The 20,568-nt window shown below is 49.7% G+C and overlaps 1 protein-coding gene across 3 annotated transcripts in view; it reads left to right on the top strand.

The window, feature by feature from the left end:
• The window catches only part of RAB30 (RAB30, member RAS oncogene family), a 41,752-nt gene that overhangs the window by 15,700 nt on the left and 5,484 nt on the right, over nucleotides 1-20,568 (top strand). For 2 of the 3 annotated variants that reach the window (XM_038761814.1, XM_038761815.1), the window contains exons 2-4: nucleotides 9,898-9,998; nucleotides 13,108-13,191; nucleotides 17,098-17,281. In XM_038761814.1, the coding sequence (XP_038617742.1) occupies nucleotides 9,906-9,998; nucleotides 13,108-13,191; nucleotides 17,098-17,281 (361 nt within the window). In that variant the 5' untranslated portion in view covers nucleotides 9,898-9,905. The remainder of the gene's footprint in view (nucleotides 1-9,897; nucleotides 9,999-13,107; nucleotides 13,192-17,097; nucleotides 17,282-20,568) is intronic. The other variant, XM_038761816.1, reaches the window with a different exon arrangement.

Consider the following 20,568-nt stretch of genomic DNA (forward strand, 5'->3'; position numbering starts at 1 on the left):
TCACCCAGCTGACAAGTGGCGGAGCCGGGATTTGAACCCCTGACCTCTGACTCCAAAGCCCGGGCTCTTTCCGTTTATAAGCCGCTTCAGCGGGGCAGTGTTTATGGAGCGCTCCTCTCCTCGGGAGCTGAGCGCGGCTATTTAAGGAGTCAGTGGAGACGGGAAGGAAGATCTTGTCACCGCAGGCTCTGCGGTCTAATTGGGGAAATGGGACAGGCCGAAATACGCAGACATCAGTAAGTGTAAATCGGTCTGGGAGTGGATATGGGACACACGAGAACATGAGGAACTGGGATTTTTAAGCATTATTTAAAGGGAGAGTTACTTCTTTGGCCTGAGGGCCTCATGTCACAGTCATTACGGCATTCATTCAAGGCTCACTGTGTGCTAAGGGCTGAGCTGGATACAGGATTTTGTGATCGAAAACAGTCTTTTTCCCACGTGGGGCTCACAGTTGCCAAGAAGGAGGGAGACCGCATATCACTATATTTACAGACGGGGAAACAGAGGCCCAGAGACACCCTCCCTTTGGGTTTTAAACGTTTTTCATTGCACTCCCTTCATAGACTGTGAGCCCACTGTTGGGTAGGGACCGTCTCTATATGTTGCCAACTTGTACTTCCCAAGCACTTAGTCCAGTGCTCTGCACACAGTAAGCGCTCAATAAATACGATTGATTGATTCCTGCACTTTAGATGGGGCTTTAATTTTCTTTTTGTTTTGATTTGGTTACTAAAAGTCTGGCACTGCCTTTCTTTAGTCGCCCCCGATCTGTGAATGCTTCACCCGCCATCCTCCTTGGGCTAATTCATTCATTCAGTCGTCCTTGGGATAATTCATTCATTCATTCAATCGTATTGAGCGCTTACTGTGTGCAGAGCACTGTACTAAGCGCTTGGGAAGGACAAGTTGGCAACATATAGAGACGGTCCCTACCCAACGGTGGGCTAATTAGTCTCCTCCTGCTTCCCCAGCAAGAAAGGTTACAGCCCTTTGCAGAGTGTAAGCTCCTTGTGGGAGATTAACTCACATCTCCTTCATGAGCTCTTCCCCCATGAATCAATCAATCGATCAATCGTATTTATTGAGCGCTTACTATGTACAGAGCACTGTACTAAGCGCTTAGCACTGTACTAAGCGCTTAAACACTGTTCTAAGTGATGGGGAGGATACAAGGTGATCAGGTTGTTCCACGGGGGGCTCACAGTTTTCAACCCTATTTTAGAGATGAGGGAACTGAGGCACAGAGAATTTAAGTGACTTGCCCAAACTCACATAGCTGACAATTGGCAGAGCCGGGATTTGAACCCATGACCTCCGACCTCTGGCTCCAAAGCCCGGGCTCTTTCCACTGAGCCACGCTGCTTCTCGGGTAAGCCCTCTTTTCCCTTACTCCCTCTCCTTCTGCGTCACCTACGCACTTGGCTCTGTACCCTCTGTGCACTTAATAAAGACAATTAATAATAGTAACATTATTACTATTACCCTTTAAGCACTTGATAGTTCCCCCCACCCTCAGCCCCACATAGCTGTAATTCATTTATATGTATTGATATCTGTCTCCCCGCCTAATCTTTAAGCTTGTTGTGGGCAGGGAATATATCCCCCAACTCTGTTGTAATAATAATAATGTTGGTATTTGTTAAGCGCTTACTCTGTGCAAAGATACAAGGTGATCAGGTTGTCCCACGGGGGGCTCACAGTCTTCACCCCCATTTTACAGATGAGGGAACTGAGGCACAGAGAAGTGACACGTGTGCCCAAAGTCACACAGCTGACACGTGGCGGAGCCGGGATTGGAACCCACGACCTCTGACTCCAAAGCCGGGGTCTTTTCCACTGAGCCACGCTGCTTCTCTAAGCAGCTTGTACTCTCCAAAGCGCTTAGTATAGTGCTCTGCACACAGGAAGCACTCCATAAATCCCACTGATTGATTGATTGCGGGCAGTGGATGGAACATTTCATTATTACTGATTGATTGATTGTGGGCAGTGGATGGAACATTTCATTATTCCTTGTTTTCCGGGCTCCTAGTAGAGCGCCCAATAAATACCGCTTCTTCTCCAACCCTGCCACGATCTGCTCCCTCGGAACCGGACCCGCTTTGGCCGAGCGGCTGACATCCGAGGGGAGATTTCTTTCTTATTCCAGGGCCTCGTTTCATAACCTCCCGTTTCATAATCTCTCTCCTATAGCTGTCCGGGTCTCGCTGCCGCAAACAAAACGCCCCAATCTGGCCTGGAAAAACCGCTGCTCCAAAGTCACTACTGTCCAGAAAATAGATTCTCTTTCTCTTTTTTTCCACTTTTCCACGCAGCCATCACGGACACAATAAGCAGAGAGAGCCGATTCAGCGGCTCGGGGACCATTAGCAGGGGAGGGGATCCGGGAATGTCTAGGAGTGAAACAGGATTCAGTGTCTGGGGTTCATATGTTTTCCATTAAAATCCTCTGAATATTTTTTGGATGGCTCCCGGCCTGAAACTCTGTGCTTGAACTTGTTGCAAAATACCTCGGGTGTGTACACGGAAACATACATCACCGGGGGTCTGGGGGTGTGGGGAAGGGGATATAATAATAATAATGTATATATGTATATATATGTATATATCTTTATATATATGTATAAATGTATATATGTATGTATGTATATATGTAAATATACATGTATATATGTATATATACATGTATATATGTATATATATGTATATATCTTTGTACATATTTATTACTCTATTTATTCTATTTGTACATATCTATTCTATTTATTTTATTTTGTTAGTATGTTTGGTTTTGTTCTCTGTCTCCCCCTTTTAGACTGTAAGCCCGCTGTTGGGTAGGGACTGTCTCTATATGTTGCCAATTTGTACTTCCCAAGCGCTTAGTACAGTGCTCTGCACACAGTAAGCGCTCAATAAATACGATTGATGATGATGATGATAATAATAATGGCATTTGTTAAGCGCTTACTATGTGCAAAGCAGTATTCTAAGCGCTGGGGGGGATACAAGGGGATCAGGTTGTCTCACGTGGGGCTCACAGTCGTAATCCCCATTTTACAGATGAGGTAACTGAGGCTCAGAGAAGTTAAGTGACTTGCCCACGGTCACACAGCAGACGTGTGGCGGACCTGGGATTCGATGTAGCTGAGAGACTGAGGCAATAATAATAATAATGATGGCATTTGTTAAGCGCTTACTATGTGCAAAGCACTGTTCTAAGCGCTGGGGGGGATACAATGGGATCAGGTTGTCCCACGGGGGGCTCACAGTCTTAATCCCCATTTTTACAGATGAGGGAACTGAGGCCCAGAGAAGTGAAGTGACTTGCCCAAGGTCACACAGCAGACTTGTGGTGGAGTCGGGATTTGAACCCATGACGTCCGACTCCAAAGCCCGGGCTCTTTCCACTGAGCCACGCTGCTTCTCTAATGTTAAGAGGAGGTGGAGGAGGGAGGAAGAGTAAGATGGAGGAGGTGGAGAAGGCGTTATTCATTCATTCAGTCGTATTTATTGAGCGCTTACTGTGTGCAGAGCACTGTACTGACACTGTCACTTAGCACAGAGTTTAGTACAGTGCTCTGCACCCATTAGGAGCATAATAAATACAGTTACTGCCGCATCGCTGCCTGAAGAGGTTGTCTTTTGAGTGAAAGGGGGGAGAGGGAGGAAGGAAGCAGCGCGGCTCAGTGGAAAGAGCCCGGGCTTTGGAGTCAGAGATCATGGGTTCAAATCCCGGCTCTGCCACTTGTCAGCTGTGTGACCTCGGGCAAGTCACTTAACTTCTCTGGGCCTCAGTTCCCTCATCTGGAAAATGGGGATGAAGACTGTGAGCCCCACGTGGGACAAGCTGATCGCCTTGTAAACTCCCCAGCGCTTTGCACATAGTAAGCGCTTAATAAATGCCATTATTATTAAGGAAGGGTGAGGGTAAATATAATAGATATTATATAATAGATTATATATTATAGATATAATATAATAGATTCCCCATTATTTGGCACAGTGCAAAGAGGGAGACTTTGGTCTGAGCAGACCTGTATCTCTCAGGGCCAAAGGTTTTCATTTGACTTGGCAACTTTTAGACGCGTGCAGGGTTTTAAACATTTTTCATTGTACTCCCTCCCCGCACTTTGGATGGGGCTTTTAATTTTCTTTTTGTTTTGACTTGGTTATTAAAAGTCTGGCACTGCCTCTCTTTAGTCACCCCAGATCTGGGAATGCTGCGGAGAAATATTGGAGTAACTGTCACATTCAAGGAAAACAAGCTGATAGTCTTTGCAGCAATCAAAAAAGAGCCGCACTGTTTAAGGCGAAAGAGCCTGGGACTGGGTTCTCATCATCATCATCATCATCAATCGTATTTATTGAGCGCTTACTGTGTGCAGAGCACTGTACTAAGCGCTTGGGAAGTACAAGTTGGCAACATATAGAGACAGTCCCTACCCAATAGTGGGCTCACAGTCTAAAAGGGGGAGACAGAGAACAAAACCAAACATACTAACAAAATCAAATAAATAGAATAGATATGTACAAGTAAAATAAATAGATAAATAAATAGAGTAATAAATCTGTACAAACATATATACATATATACAGGTGCTGTGGGGAAGGGAAGGAGGTAAGATGGGGGGATGGAGAGGGGGACGAGGGGGAGAGGAAGGAAGGGGCTGAGTGTGGGAAGGCCTCCTGGAGGAGGTGAGCTCTCAGTAGGGCCTTGAAGGGAGGAAGAGAGCTAGCTTGGCGGATGGGCGGAGGGATTGGGGGCATTCCAGGCCCGGGGGATGATCATCATCAATCGTATTTATTGAGCGCTTACTATGTGCAGAGCACTGTACTAAGCGCTTGGGAAGTACAAATTGGCAACATATAGAGACAGTCCCTACCCAACAGTGGGCTCACAGGCTAGAAGGGGATCAATCGTATTTATTGAGCGCTTCCTGTGTGCAGAGCACTGTACTAAGCGCTTGGGAAGTACGAGATGGCAACATAGAGAGACAGTCCCTACCCAACAGTGGGCTCACTTGCCAGCTGCGTGACCTTGGGCAAGGTGTTAACCTCTCTGGGTCCGTTTCCTCGTCTGTAAAATAAGTATTTAATACCAGTCTCCCTTTTCTCCTAGACTGTATATATGTCTATATGTTTGTACATATTTATTACTCTACTTATTTATTTTACTTGTACATATCTATTCTGTTTTATTTTGTTAATATGTTTGGTTTTGTTCTCTGTCTCCCCCGTCTAGACTGTGAGCCCACTGTTGGGTAGGGACTGTCTCTATATGTTGCCAACTTGGACTTCCCAAGCGCTTAGTACAGTTCTCTGCACACAGTAAGCGCTCAATAAATACGATTGATTGATTGATTGCCTCTATACGTTGCCAACTTGTACTTCCCAAGCGCTTAGTACAGTGCTCTGCACACAGTAAGTGCTCAATAAATACGATTGATTGACTGGGAGCCCCATGGGTGACTTTTGCCCATCTCAGAACTTAGGACAGTGTTTGGTACCTAGCATATATGCTTCTACATATTTATTACTCTATTTTATTTGTACATATTTATTTTAGTTTGTTAATATGTCTTGTTTTGTTCTCCGTCTCCCCCTCCTAGACTGTGAGCCCGCTGTTGGGTAGGGACCGTCTCTAGGTGTTGCCAACTTGGACTTCCCAAGCGCTTAGTACAGTGCCCTGCACACAGTAAGCGCTCAATAAATACGATTGAGTGAATGAATGAATGAGACCGAGAACAAAGCAAAACATATTAAAATAAAATAAAATAACCTCCGTTTTCTCAACTGTCAAATGGGTATCCTGTACCTGCTGTCCCTCCAACTCGGACTGTGAGCCCCATGTGGGACAGGGACTGTGTCCGGTCGGATTATATTGTATCTACCCCAGCGCTTAGCAGAGTGCTTGGCACGATAGTAAGCGCTTAGTAAATACCACACAGAGTTTACAGTCTACAGGGAGACTTGGCAGGGCTGACCTTCTCAACTTCCACCTTCTAGACTGTGAGCCCACTGTTGGGTAGGGACCGTCTCTATATGTTGCCAACTTGTACTTCCCAAGCGCTTAGTACAGTGCTCTGCACACAGTAAGCGCTCAATAAATACGATTGATTGATTGATTGATTCCACCCTGGCCTTCTCTGGGTCCTTGGGCAGTTCATGAGCTGTCATGGTCTTCCTTAGATCGCACCTTTGCTAGTAAGAGGGGGAAAGAGGGAAAGGAAGACAGGGAAGAGGGAGAAAATTCAGCGTGGCTCAGTGGAAAGAGCCCGGGCTTTGGAGTCAGAGGTCATGGGTTCAAATCCCGGCTCCGCCGACTGTCAGCTGGGTGACTTTGGGCAAGTCACTTCACTTCTCTGGGCCTCAGTTCCCTCATCTGTCAAATGGGGATTAAGACTGTGAGCCCCCCGTGGGACAACCCGATCACCTTGTAACCTCCCCTGCGCTTAGAACAGTGCTTTGCACATAGCGCTTAATAAATGCCATCATTATTATTATTATAAGATTCAGTGCTGAATGGGGTAAAATGGTTTGCTTGTATCCACCCCAGTGCTTAGTACAGTGCCTGGCCCATAGTAAGCACTTAACAAATACCACAATTATTATTATCGTTATTGTCATTACCACTGTTATCATTAGCGCTCAGCCTCCTGGTGACTAGAAGATGAGATCAGCGCTTCCTCCAAGTCCAGCCACAAATCCCCCCGAGTCCCTGAGCCCCGACCCGTTGGAACTACGGCGGTGTTGGTTTCCCCTTCTCCGCTCACCCTCTTTCTCCCTTCTTACTACTAATAACAATAATGTTGATATTTGTTAAGCGCTTACTCTGTGCCAAGCACTGTTCTAAGCGCTGGGGGGGGATACAAGGTAATCAACGTTGTCCCACGTGGGGCTCACAGTCTTCACCCCCATTTTACAGATGAGGGAACTGAGGCACAGAGAAGTTAAGTGACAGATCTCTTCCTGTTTACCTTAGCCAGCAGTACGTCATCCATTACCTCTCCCTCCCCATCTCTTTCCCTGTCTCTCCCACTCCTGTCTCTTATCCCTTCCATCCTCTCCCCCTCGTCCCCCTCTCCATCCCCCCATCTTACCTCCTTCCCTTCCCCACAACACCTGTATATATGTTTGTACATATTTATTACTCTATTTATTTTACTTGTACATATCTATTCTATTTATTTTATTTTGTTAGTATGTTTGGTTTTGTTCTCTGTCTCCCCCTTTTAGACTGTGAGCCCACTATTGGGTAGGGACTGTCTCTCTATGTTGCCAACTTGGACTTCCCAAGCGCTTAGTACAGTGCTCTGCACACAGTAAGCGCTCAATAAATAGGATTGATGATGATGATGATGATGATCCCGGTCTCCCCTACCCCTGCCATCTTCTGGTGGTGTTTTCATTTAAATCAGTAGCCCACTGTACAAGGTCACCCTTCCTTCCCGAGTGTCCGTGTGGCCCTGATTTGATTTTTCCCCGAGAAAGAAGGCATTAAAGGGCAGGTCAATGAATTGTTCAGTCAGCCACTTTAAGAGTCGTCATTAATCTCATCTCCCCTCTCGCTGCTCCCATTATTCCTCGCTCCGGTTTTTCCATACTCATCTCTCTTACCGGTGGGAAGTGTCTTCCTATTTACTACATACAGCATTGAATCTTCTCCCTCTTCCTTGTCTTTGTTCCCTTCCCTCTTTCCCCCGCTTACTTTTTTTTCCCTTCTCTCCCATTCTCCCCATCCCTTCCTTTTTCTTCCTTCCTCCTCATCGTTTCCCCGAGAGACTATTCCTTTAGGTCATTAACTCTTTTCACCGGGCCTCAACTTCCCTTGGTTTTTTCAAACTCTCCGTGTGGGAATCCTTGGGAATGTCCAAGCACCCAAGTTACAATCCTGGCTCTGCCACTTCTCTGTCCCTCATTTTTCCTCCTCTTTAAAGTGGGGATTCAGTACCTTTTCTCCCTCTCCTCCGGACTGTGAGCCCACACGGTACGGGAACCGTGTCCCACCTGATTGTCCCGTGTCTATCATCGTCGGCACTTAGTACAGTGCTTGGCACTTAGTAAGCGTTTTTAATGAATACCACCATTGCCCTTATTATTGTTATTCTGTCAAGGTTGGTGTCAGTTTGCTGTGTCTCAAGGACGGTGAGCTTCAGATTTTGCAGCTTCCAGATCCCTTGCTGAATTTTAACTCTCGACTCTCCTCACACCTCCAGGTCAGGGTGGCTGTAGACGTAGACAGTAGGTCCCTTGTCAATCTGTCAATCAATAATATTGATTAAATGCTTGGTGGTGTATCAGAGCTGAGGTTCTTGCTCTTTGGTTGCCCTGCTGTCAGTGGTAACAGAGGTCCAGGCGTTCCTATCTAATAATAATAGCAATAATAATAATACTAGTAATTGTGGTGTTTGTTCAGTGCTTACTGTGTGCCAAGCCCTGGGGTAGATGCGTTCCTATCTAATAATAATAATAGAAATAATAATAATACTAGTAATTGTGGTATTTGTTCAGTGCTTACTATGTGCCAAGCCCTGGGGTAGATGCGTTCCTATCTAATAATAATAATAGCAATAATAATAATACTAGTAATTGTGGTATTTGTTCAGTGCTTACTATGTGCCAAGCCCTGGGGAAGATAGAAGATAATCAGGTCAGATCCGGTCCCTGTCCCACATGGTGCTCACAGTCTAAGGGGGGAGGAGAACGGGTATTGAATCCCCATTTTACAGTTGAGGAAACAGAGGCCTAGAGAAGCAAAATGAGTCGCCCGAGGTCACCCAGCTGGCAAATGGCGGAGCTGGGGTTAGACTAATAATTCTGGTATTTGTTAAGTGCTTACTAGGTGCCAAGCAGTGGGCTGCCTCTCCTGTGGGCCACATTTCCGCACCCTGGAAATTCTCCCCCAGGACTCCTGCCCCTCTCACTCTATTGTTGCCGACTTGTACTTCCCAAGCACTTAGTACAGTGCTCTGCACACAGTAAGCGCTCAATAAATACGATTAAATGAAAAAAAAAAAGAAAAGCACCGGTCTCGGGCGGCCCTGTCCACTCTCCGGCCACCCCGTCCCCCCCTCAGCCAGTCTTCTACTGACCCTCCCCTGGCTGGGCTGCTCCTCTTCCCCCCTCCCTGATCTTTAAGCCTGGAGATTTGGGGCCTTCCCATACTGCCAGACAGGATAGGGAAGGGACACTTCCTCCTAGAGGTCTTCCCTAAGCCCTCTCTTCCTTTCCTGCCACTTCCTTCTGCGTCTCCCCGACTCGCTCCGTGAATTCATCCCCCATCCCAGCCCCGCGGGACTCACGTCTGTAGCTGTAATTTACTTATACTAATGGCTTCCTCCCCCGCTAGAGTGTAAGCTCGTTGTGGGCAGGGAATGTGGCTGTTATATTGGACTCTCCCAAGCGCTCGGTAGAGTGCTCTGCACACAGTAAGGGCTCAGTAAATACGATTGACCGACCGATTACCGAGACCCTGTTGAGTTCTTGGGTCCAGTTGGAGTCACTGCAAGAGTCGTGCGGGGTTGGCCATCGCTCTGAGACCGCCCCGGCCTTCTCCACCGCTGTACTTCCCAGGTGCTCGGTCCAGTGCTCTGCACACAGTAAGCGCTCAATAAATACGATTGAATGAATGAATGAATGGACACCCGCTCTGACGATGGGCTTTCAGTGCGTGACCGCCCTTATACTTTGACCGGAGACTCCACCTGTCTCCCCGACTGCCCTTTGCCCTACGGGAACCCAAGAGCAGATCCCACTCAAGGCCTGATTATCTGGGAACCGGGCCCCGTCCCAGCTCTCTGGGCTGGGGAGGGTTGGGAGGGTGGAGGAGGGTTGGCCCCCCAAACCCTTCCGACCCGGACGTCTTCACTGCCGTGTGCGTTTGCCCCTCTGCAGCTTTGGCCATGAGCATGGAAGATTACGATTTCCTGTTCAAAATCGTTTTAATCGGAAATGCCGGCGTGGGGAAGACGTGCTTAGTTCGGCGATTTACCCAGGTAAGGGGGCGATGGGCGGGGGTGGGGCTGGACGTCGGCCTTGTCACCCCGGCTAAGAGAGGACAAGCCTGTTTGAAGCCCCTTCCCTTCGGCCCCCGCCCCCCAAGAAACACAAAACTAGGGAGCTAGCGCTGGTTTAAGTCTCGCCGCCTCCCAGAGTCCAAGCTGCGGGGCCCAGTGAGATCCCTCCTCGGTGCCCGCCAGGCCTGACACCCCCTGAACCATTAGGCCACCCCCAAATCATCATCATCAATCGTATTTATTGAGCGCTTACTGTGTGCAGAGCACTGTACTAAGCGCTTGGGAAGTCCAAGTTGGCAACCTATAGAGACGGTCCCTACCCAACAGTGGGCTCACAGTCTAAAAGGGGGAGACAGAGAACAAAAGCAAACATACTAACAAAATAAAATAAATGGAATAGATAGGTACAAGTAAAATAAATAAATAAATAAATAAATAAATAATCAACTGGGTCCCTACTGTGCTTGCCCCGGGTGGCGGTGTATTCAGGGCTGCAGACTGCGTCCCCCCAAAACCCCTCACTCCCTCCTCGATATCCTCCGCTCGCCTCACCCCCTGCCCTCTCCAACTTCTGCCCATCCCTCTATCGCCCCAGACTGTGGGGACTCCCTTCCCTTCACTGACCGGGTAGAACTTTTAAAATTAATAATAATTTTGGTATTTGTTAAGCGCTTCCTAGGTGCAAAGCACTGTCCTAAGCGCTGGGGAGGATACGAGGTGATCAGGTGGTCCCATGTGGGGCTCACAATCTTCATCCCCATTTTATAGATGAGGTAGCTGAGGCGCAGAGAAGTTGGTGACTTGCCCAAGTCAATCAATCGTATTTATTGAGCGCTTACTGTGTGCAGAGCACTGGACTAAGCGCTTGGGAAGTACAAGTTGGCAACATATAGAGACGGGCCCTACCCAACAGTGGGCTCACAGTCTAGAAGGGGGAGACAGAGGACAAAACCAAACATACTAACAAAATAAAATAAATAGAACAGATATGTACAAGTAAAATAAATAAATAAATAGAGTAATAAATAGGTACAAACATATAGACATATATACAGGTGCTGTGGGGAAGGGAAGGAGGTAAGATGAGGGGGATGGAGAGGGGGACGAGGGGAGTCACACAGTCACACAGCTGACAATTGGCGGAGGCTGACAATGAGGTCACTGAGGCCCAGAGAAGTTAAGTGACTTGCTCAAAGTCTGACAATTGGCAGAGCCGGGATTTGAACCCGTAACCTCTGACTCCAAAGCCCGGGCTCTTTCCACTGAGCCACGTTATTAGTGTTATTATTATTATTACTACCTGCTAAAGCGCTTACTAGGTGCCAAGCACTTTGCTAAGCTCTGGGATAGATACAGCATAATGAATTCAGACCCAATCCCTGTCCAACCCAGTCTAAAGGGGAGGGAGGGCTGATGTGGAGACCGAGGACCAGAGAGGTTGAGTGATTTAGCTGCGTCACCCAGCTGCTCATGAACGATCCCGGTTGCCAAAATGATCTCGATCGGGAAATGGCCTCTTGCTGCCCTGGGGCACAGTGTGTGGTGAGATTTCTTGTTCTCTCCGGGAATCCCGTCTAGATCCTTCAGGGAGAATGGTAAATTTCCCCCTCCCTGCCACATTTTTGTAGCAACCGATGTCTTCTGTCAGGAAAGAATTGCTGTTTCGATGCCAAAACACAATTTGAAAGTGGGGCTGTGGTGGAAAGTTGGCGTGAAGTTGGCCCAGCTGTTTTTGAGCTCTCTGGAGGAGGGGGAAGGGGAGGAAAAAAGATGGAAAAATGTGGAAAAAAAGTTGGATTTTGTGTGGGGGCGATGGGAGAAGATGGGGAATTTGGGAAGCGTGCATTTATTAAGCTGTGAAAGGATTGAGGATCTAGCCTCCGGGTTGGGCAGGGTTCAGCTGAAATCGAGCCAGAGAAGATTGATCGTGTGTGTGTAGTGTGTAAAGGCTGTGAATAAGTGTGCAAAGGTTGTACCCGAGAGTATGTGTGTGAAGTTTATGACTGTAGGGGTTGTGTGGGTGCGTGTGAAGGCTGTGTGTGTGAGAAGGATGGGAATGTTTGCGTGGAGGTTGTGCATGCGTATGAAGGACAAGGACGTGTGAAGATTTTGTGTGTTATTCTGTGAAGGTTGATGAGTGTGTGTATGAAGGCTGGGCCTGTGTGTGCTTGTGTGGTACTTTGTGTGTGTGTGTGTGTGTGTGTGTGTGTGTGTGTGTGTGTGTGTGTGTGTACTTGGATGAAGGTTGAGTATAATTCCATTGTCCCCCCTTTTAGACTGTGAGCCCACTGTTGGGTAGGGACTGTCTCTATATGTTGCCAACTTGTACTTCCCAAGCGCTTAGTACAGTGCTCTGCACACAGTAAGCGCTCAATAAATACAATTGATTGATTGTCATTGTATGCAGTGACACATTTTGGGGGGGTGGAGGTGGGGGCAGACCAGCTCTGCTTAGAGTCAGGGGTGACTTGCCTTTTCGCTGCCCAGGAAGGTCCCTGGGGTGGAGAAAATGGAGAAAATCTCAAATTTCCTTAAGTCCTCAGGGCTTTGAGTTAGTTACAGTATTTATTCCGTGCCGTCTCTGTGCCGAGCACTGGGGTGGATTCCAGTAGAGCAGATCGGACCCCGTCCCCATCCCTCCTGGGATTCCTGGTTTTCCCTCCAGGAAGGGCTCCTGCAGGGTGCTGTGCTTCCTCCCCTTGCTGGCCTTCCCCCCATTTTCCTTTCAACCCCTCAGCTCCCCTGTTCTCTTATCTCCCGTTTCCCATTTCGCTTTTGCGGAAATCTAAACAGGTCGGCTTTCTCTCCGCTTCCTGCCCCCCCGTGAAGGGAGTAAGAATAATAATGACGGCATTTATTAAGCGCTTACTGTGTGCTAAGCGCTGGGGAGGTTACAAGGTGATCAGGTGGTCCCATGGCGGGGGGGCTCACGGTCTTAATCCCCATTTTACAGATGCGGTAACTGAGGCCCAGAGAAGGGAAGTGACTTGCCCAGAGTCACACAGCTGAGGGTTGGTGGAGTACCTGTGGAGCGGGGCGGGGATCTTCTCTGCGGCCGCGCTCACCTTCGACGCTCTTTCCTCCGTAGGGTCTCTTCCCGCCGGGGCAAGGAGCCACCATTGGGGTGGACTTTATGATCAAGACGGTGGAGATCAATGGAGAGAAAGTAAAGGTGAGCCCTCCGGCCTTAACCCTGCCCTTGTTGGTCGTATTTACTGAGCGCTTACTGGGTGCAGAGCACTGTATTAAGCGCTTGGGAGCGTCCAATAGGACAGATACTTAACCCGACAAAGCAAGCTTGCGGTCTTGTCGCGCCCTGGGCCATTTCAGAGACTGTCAGTTGGGGAGAGGCCTCAAATTAAGGGAATAATGGAAACCCAATGAGCCCATCAGTCAGATTTATTAAGGCCCGTTGTGTGCAGAGCACTGCACTCAACCCTATGGGAGTACAATAAAAGAAGATGCAAGAAGCAGCGTGACCTACTACTACTACTGCTAATAATGATGGCATTTATTAAGCGCTTACTATGTGCAGAGCACTGTTCTAAGCGCTGGGGAGGTTACAAGGTGATCAGGTTGTCCCACGGCGGGCTCACAGTCTTCATCCCCGTTTTACAGATGAGGTCACTGAGGCCCAGAGAAGTTAATTGACTTGCTCAAAGTCTGACAGTTGGCAGAGCCGGGATTTGAACCCGTGACCTCTGACTCCAAAGCCCGGGCTCTTTCCACTGAGCCACGCTGCTAGTAGATAGAGCCCGAGCCTGGGAGCCAGAAGGACCTGGCTTCTGCTCTGCCATTTGTCTGTTGGGTGACCTTGGGCAAGTCACATAATAATAATAATAACAATAATAATAATAATAATAATGGCATTTATTAAGCGCTTACTATGTGCAAAGCACTGTTCTAAGCGCTGGGGAAGTTACAAGGTGATCAGGTTGTCCCACAGGGGGCTCACAGTCTTCATCCCCATTTTACAGATGAGGGAACTGAGGCCCAGAGAAGTGAAATGACTCGCCCAAAGTCACACAGCTGACAAGTGGCGGAGCCGGGATTTGAACCCATGACCTCTGACTCCAAAGCCCGGGCTCTTTCCATTGAGCCACTTCACTTCTCTGTGCCTCAGATTCCTCCTATGAGCCCCATGTGGGACAGGGACTGTGTCAAATCCGATTATTTGATATCTACCCCAGCGCTTAGTACAGCGCTTAACAAATACCACAGTTACTATTAATTATTAAGGAGCTTACAATCTAGGCGGGGAACCAGACAAAATAATTTACTAATAGGGGGAGGGAGTGATCAAATAGTAGTCTGAGGAGCTGGGTTCTAATCCCAGCTCTGCCACTCCTGGGTAATCCTGGGCAAGTCACATCAATTTCCTGGGCTTCGGTTTCCTCATATCAATCAATCAATCAATCGTATTTATTGAGCGCTTCCTGTGTGCAGAGCACTGTACTAAGCGCTTGCGAAATCCAAGTTGGCAACATCTAGAGACGGTCCCTACCCAACAGTGGGCTCACAGTCTAGAAGGGGGAGACAGAGGACAAAACCAAACATATTATCGCATATGTAAGATGGGGGATTCAATCAATCAATCAATCAATTGTATTGAGCACTTACTTTGTGCAGAGCACTGTACTAAGCGCTTGGGAAGTACAAGCTGGCAACATCTAGAGACGATCCCTCCCAACAGTGGGCTCACAGTCTAGAAGGGGGAGACAGAGGACAAAACCAAACATATTATCGCATATGTAAGATGGGGGATTCAATCAATCAATCAATCAATCGTACTGATGGAGCGCTTACTGTGTGCAGAGCACTGTACTAAGCGCTTGGGAAGTACAAGTTGGCAACATATAGAGACAGTCCCTCAATAGCTGTTCTTCCTCTTAGACTTGAGCCCGCCGTGGGACAGGGACTGTGTCCAACCTGATAAGCTTGTATCTGCCCTGGCGCTTAGAACACTGTCTGGCCCCCCGTAAGTCCTTAACAAATACCATAATCAATAATAGTAATAATAACAATAACACACACACACACCACACACACACACAACACTCCCCAGACATCTCCCAGAAGCTATCCCCGAGCTAGCTGCCCCACTCTGGGGGAGACTGGAGGACCCCTTCCTTCCTCTCCCCCTCGTCCCCCTCTCCATCCCTCCCATCTTACCTCCTTCCCTTCCCCACAGCACCTGTATATATGTTTGTACAGATTTGTTACTCTATTTATTTATTTATTTTACTTGTACATATCTATTCTATTTATTTTATTTTGTTCGTATGTTTGCTTTTGTTCTCTGTCTCCCCCTTTTAGACTGTGAGCCCACTGTTGGGTAGGGACCGTCTCTAGATGTTGCCAACTTGTACTTCCCAAGTGCTTAGTACAGTGCTCTGCACACAGTAAGCGGCTCAATAAAGATGATTGATGTTGTACATATTTATTACTCTATTTATTTATTTTACTTGTACCTATCTATTCTATTTATTTTATTTTGTTAGTATGTTTGGTTTTGTTCTCTGCCTCCCCCTTTTAGACTGTGAGCCCACTGTTGGGTAGGGACCGTCTCTAGATGTTGCCAACTTGTACTTCCCAAGTGCTTAGTACAGTGCTCTGCACACAGTAAGCGCTCAATAAATATAATTGATGTTGTACATATTTATTACTCTATTTATTTATTTTACTTGTACCTATCTATTCTATTTATTTTATTTTGTTAGTATGTTTGGTTTTGTTCTCTGCCTCCCCCTTTTAGACTGTGAGCCCACTGTTGGGTAGGGACCGTCTCTAGATGTTGCCAACTTGTACTTCCCAAGTGCTTAGTACAGTGCTCTGCACACAGTAAGCGCTCAATAAATATAATTGATGTTGTACATATTTATTACTCTATTTATTTTACTTGTACCTATCTATTCTATTTATTTTATTTTGTTAGTATGTTTGGTTCTGTTCTCTGTCTCCCCCTTTTAGACTGGGAGCCCACTGTTGGGTAGGGACTGTCTCTATATGTTGCCAACTTGGACTTCCCAAGCGCTTAGTACAGTGCTCTGCACACAGTAAGCGCTCAATAAATATAATTGATGTTGTACATATTTATTACTCTATTTATTTTACTTGTACCTATCTATTCTATTTATTTTATTTTGTTAGTATGTTTGGTTCTGTTCTCTGTCTCCCCCTTTTAGACTGGGAGCCCACTGTTGGGTAGGGACTGTCTCTATATGTTGCCAACTTGGACTTCCCAAGCGCTTAGTACAGTGCTCTGAACACAGTAAGCGCTCAATAAATATAATTGATGTTGTACATATTTATTACTCTATTTATTTTACTTGTACCTATCTATTCTATTTATTTTATTTTGTTAGTATGTTTGGTTCTGTTCTCCGTCTCCCCCTTTTAGACCGTGAGCCCACTGTTGGGTAGGGACTGTCTCTAGATGTTGCCAACTTGGACTTCCCAAGTGCTTAGTCCAGTGCTCTGCACACAGTCAGCGCTCAATAAATACGATTGATGTTGATGATGATGTTGATGAGGTGCCCTCAAATCAGCTCAGCCAACATCTCCGCCCTCACTGCTGCTGGTTCAGTTTTTGTCCTTGCCATTTTAGAATAATAACTGTGGTAGGTGTTAAGTGCTTACTATGTGCCAGGCACCATACTAAGCGCTGGGGTGGATACAGGCAAATGGGGCTGGACCCAGTCCCTGTCCCACGCGGGGCTCACTGTCTCAACCCCCATTTTACAGGCGAGGCCCAGAAAAGTGAGGCGAATCGCCCAGGGTCCCACAGCGGACACGTGGCAGAGCCGGGATTAGAACCCGGGTCCTTCTGACCGCCAGGCTCGTGCTCTCTCCACTAGGCTACGCTGCTTCTCTGCCTTGGATTTAAACCAAGGCCGAAACAAAGGGAGGGAGAATTTCCCCTCCCCTTCGGTGCCCCCGACCTCCGTGAGGACGAGGCCTCGGGTCGGGATGCGCAGCCGGTGTCCGCGTCCTCCGGCCGGCACAGGGTGGGTAACGCCTGTCCCCCCTTCCCGCCCTCCCCGCCGCCCCCCGTGCCTTCCGCCGTGCGGCCCCGAAGCTGCAGATCTGGGACACGGCGGGCCAGGAGAGGTTCCGCTCCATCACGCAGAGCTACTATCGCAGTGCCAACGCGCTCATCCTGACCTACGACATCACGTGCGAGGAGTCCTTCCGCTGCCTCCCCGAGTGGCTGCGGGAGATCGAGCAGTACGCCAGCAACAAGGTCATCACGGTGCTCGTCGGTAAGTCCGGCCGGGGGGCGTTGGGAGGCGGGCCGGGCCTGGGGTTGCCTCCGGCCGGGCGAGGCCTGTCACCCTCCCGGAGAGCTCCCACGTCGGGCGGGAGCGCCGGGGCCTGGCGAGCCGTGGTTCCGGTGCCAACAGGGAATACTAAAGATGACAGTAGTATTTGTTGAGCGCTTACTGTGCGCCAGGCACCGTCTGAAGCACTGGGATGGCTCCCATGTCGGGCGGGAGCGCCGGGACCTGGCGAGCCGTGGTTCCGGTGCCAGCAGGGAATACTAAAGATGATAGTAGTATTTGTTGAGCGCTTACTGTGTGCCAGGCACCGTCTGAAGCGCTGGGATGGCTCCCACATCGGGCGGGAGCTCCGGGACCTGGCGAGCCGTGGTTCCGGTGCCAACAGGGAATACTAAAGATGATAGTAGTATTTGTTGAGCGCTTACTGTGCGCCAGGCACCGTCTGAAGCGCTGGGATGGCTCCCACGTCGGGCGGGAGCGCCGGGACCTGGCGAGCCGTGGTTCCGGTGCCAGCAGGGAATACTACAGATGATAGTGGTATTTGTTGAGCGCTTACTGTGTGCCAGGCACCGTCTGAAGCGCTGGGATGGCTCCCACGTCGGGCGGGAGCGCCGGGACCTGGCGAGCCGTGGTTCCGGTGCCAGCAGGGAATACTAATGATAATAGTGGTATTTTTTGAGCGCTTACTGTGCGCCAGGCACCGTCTGAAGCACTGGGATGGCTCCCACGTCGGGTGGGAGCGCCGGGGCCTGGCGAGCCGTGGTTCCGGTGCCAGCAGGGAATACTAAAGATGATAGTAGTATTTGTTGAGCACTTACTGTGTGCCAGGCACCGTCTGAAGCGCTGGGATGGCTCCCACGTCGGGCGGGAGCGCCGGGACCTGGCGAGCTGTGGTTCTGCTGCCAGCAGGAAATACTAATGATGATAGTGGTATTTGTTGAGCGCTTACTGTGTGCCAGGCACCGTCTGAAGCGCTGGGATGGCTCCCACGTCGGGCGGGAGCGCCGGAACCTGGCGAGACGTGGTTCTGATGCCAGCAGGGAATACTAAAGATGATAGTGGTATTTTTTGAGCGCTTACTGTGTGCCAGGCACCGTCTGAAGCACTGGGATGGCTCCCACGTCGGGTGGGAGCACCGGGACCTGGCAAGCCATGGTTCCGGTGCCAACAGGGAATACTAATGATGATAATGGTATTTCTTGAGCACTTACTGTGTGCCAGGCACCATCTGAATCACTGGGATGGCTTCCATACTGGGCGGGAGCGCCGGGACCTGGCGAGCCCTGGTTCCGGTGCCAGCATGGAATACTAAAGATGATAGTGGTATTTGTTGAGCGCTTACTGTGTGCCAGGCACCATCTGAAGCGCTGGGATGGCTCTCACGTCGGGCGGGAGCGCCGGGGCCTGGAGAGCCGTGGTTCCGGTGCCAGCAGGGAATACTAAAGATGATAGTAGTATTTGTTGAGCACTTACTGTGCGCCAGGCACCGTCTGAAGCACTGGGATGGCTCCCATGTCGGGCGGGAGCGCCGGGGCCTGGCGAGCCGTGGTTCCGGTGCCAACAGGGAATACTAAAGATGATAGTAGTATTTGTTGAGCGCTTACTGTACACCAGGCACCGTCTGAAGCGCTGGGTTGGCTCCCACGTCGGGCGGGAGCGCCGGGACCTGGCGAGCCGTGGTTCCGCTGCCAGCAGGGAATACTAAAGATGATAGTAGTATTTGTTGAGCGCTTACTGTGTGCCAGGCACTGTCTGAAGCGCTGGGATGGCTCCCACGTCGGGCAGGAACGCCGGGACCTGGCGAGCCGTGGTTCCGATGCCAGCAGGGAATACTAAAGATGATAGTAGTATTTGTTGAGCGCTTACTGTGTGCCAAGCACCGTCTGAAGTGCTGGAATGGCTCCCACATTGGGCGGGAGCGCCGGGACCTGGCGAGCTGTGGTTCCGGTGCCAGCAGGGAATACTAAAGATGATAGTGGTATTTGTTGAGTGCTTACTGTGTGCCAGGCACTGTCTGAAGCGCTGGGATGGCTCCCACGTCGGGCGGGAGCGCCGGGACCTGGCGAGCCGTGGTTCCGGTGCCAGCAGGGAATACTAATGATGATAGTGGTATTTTTTGAGCGCTTACTGTGCGCCAGGCACCGTCTGAAGCACTGGGATGGCTCCCACGTCGGGTGGGAGCGCTGGGGCCTGGCGAGCCGTGGTTCCGGTGCCAGCAGGGAATACTAAAGATGATAGTAGTATTTGTTGAGCACTTATTGTGTGTCAGGTACCGTCTGAAGCGCTGGGATGGCTCCCACGTCGGGTGGGAGTGCCGGGGCCTGGCGAGCCGTGGTTCTGGTGCCAACAGGGAATACTAATGATGATAGTGGTATTTCTTGAGCGCTTACTGTGTGCCAGGCACCGTCTGAAGCGCTGGGATGGCTCCCACGTCGGGCGGGAGCGCCGGGACCTGGCGAGCTGTGGTTCTGCTGCCAGCAGGAAATACTAATGATGATAGTGGTATTTGTTGAGCGCTTACTGTGTGCCAGGCACTGTCTGAAGCGCTGGGATGGCTCCCACGTCGGGCGGGAGCGCCGGGACCTGGCGAGCTGTGGTTCCGCTGCCAGCAGGGAATACTAAAGATGATAGTAGTATTTGTTGAGCACTTATTGTGTGCCAGGTACCGTCTGAAGCGCTGGGATGGCTCCCACGTCGGGTGGGAGTGCCGGGGCCTGGCGAGCTGTGGTTCTGCTGCCAGCAGGGAATACTAAAGATGATAGTAGTATTTGTTGAGCACTTATTGTGTGCCAGGTACCGTCTGAAGCGCTGGGATGGCTCCCACGTCGGGCGGGAGCACCAGGACCTGGCGAGCCGTGGTTCTGCTGCCAGCAGGGAATACTAAAGATGATAGTAGTATTTGTTGAGCGCTTACTGTGTGCCAGGCACTGTCTGAAGCACTGGGATGGCTCCCACGTCGGGCAGGAGCGCCGGGACCTGGCGAGCCGTGGTTCTGCTGCCAGCAGGGAATACTAAAGATGATAGTAGTATTTGTTGAGCACTTATTGTGTGCCAGGTACCGTCTGAAGCGCTGGGATGGCTCCCACGTCGGGTGGGAGTGCTGGGGCCTGGCGAGCCGTGGTTCTGGTGCCATCAGGGAATACTAAAGATGATAGTAGTATTTGTTGAGCACTTACTGTGTGCCAGGCACCGTCTGAAGCGCTGGGATGGCTCCCACGTCAGGCGGGAGCGCTGGGACCTGGCGAGCCGTGGTTCCGGTGCCAGCAGGG

Source organism: Tachyglossus aculeatus, chromosome 20 (genome assembly GCF_015852505.1).
Source record: "Tachyglossus aculeatus isolate mTacAcu1 chromosome 20, mTacAcu1.pri, whole genome shotgun sequence".
NCBI lineage: Eukaryota > Metazoa > Chordata > Mammalia > Monotremata > Tachyglossidae > Tachyglossus > Tachyglossus aculeatus.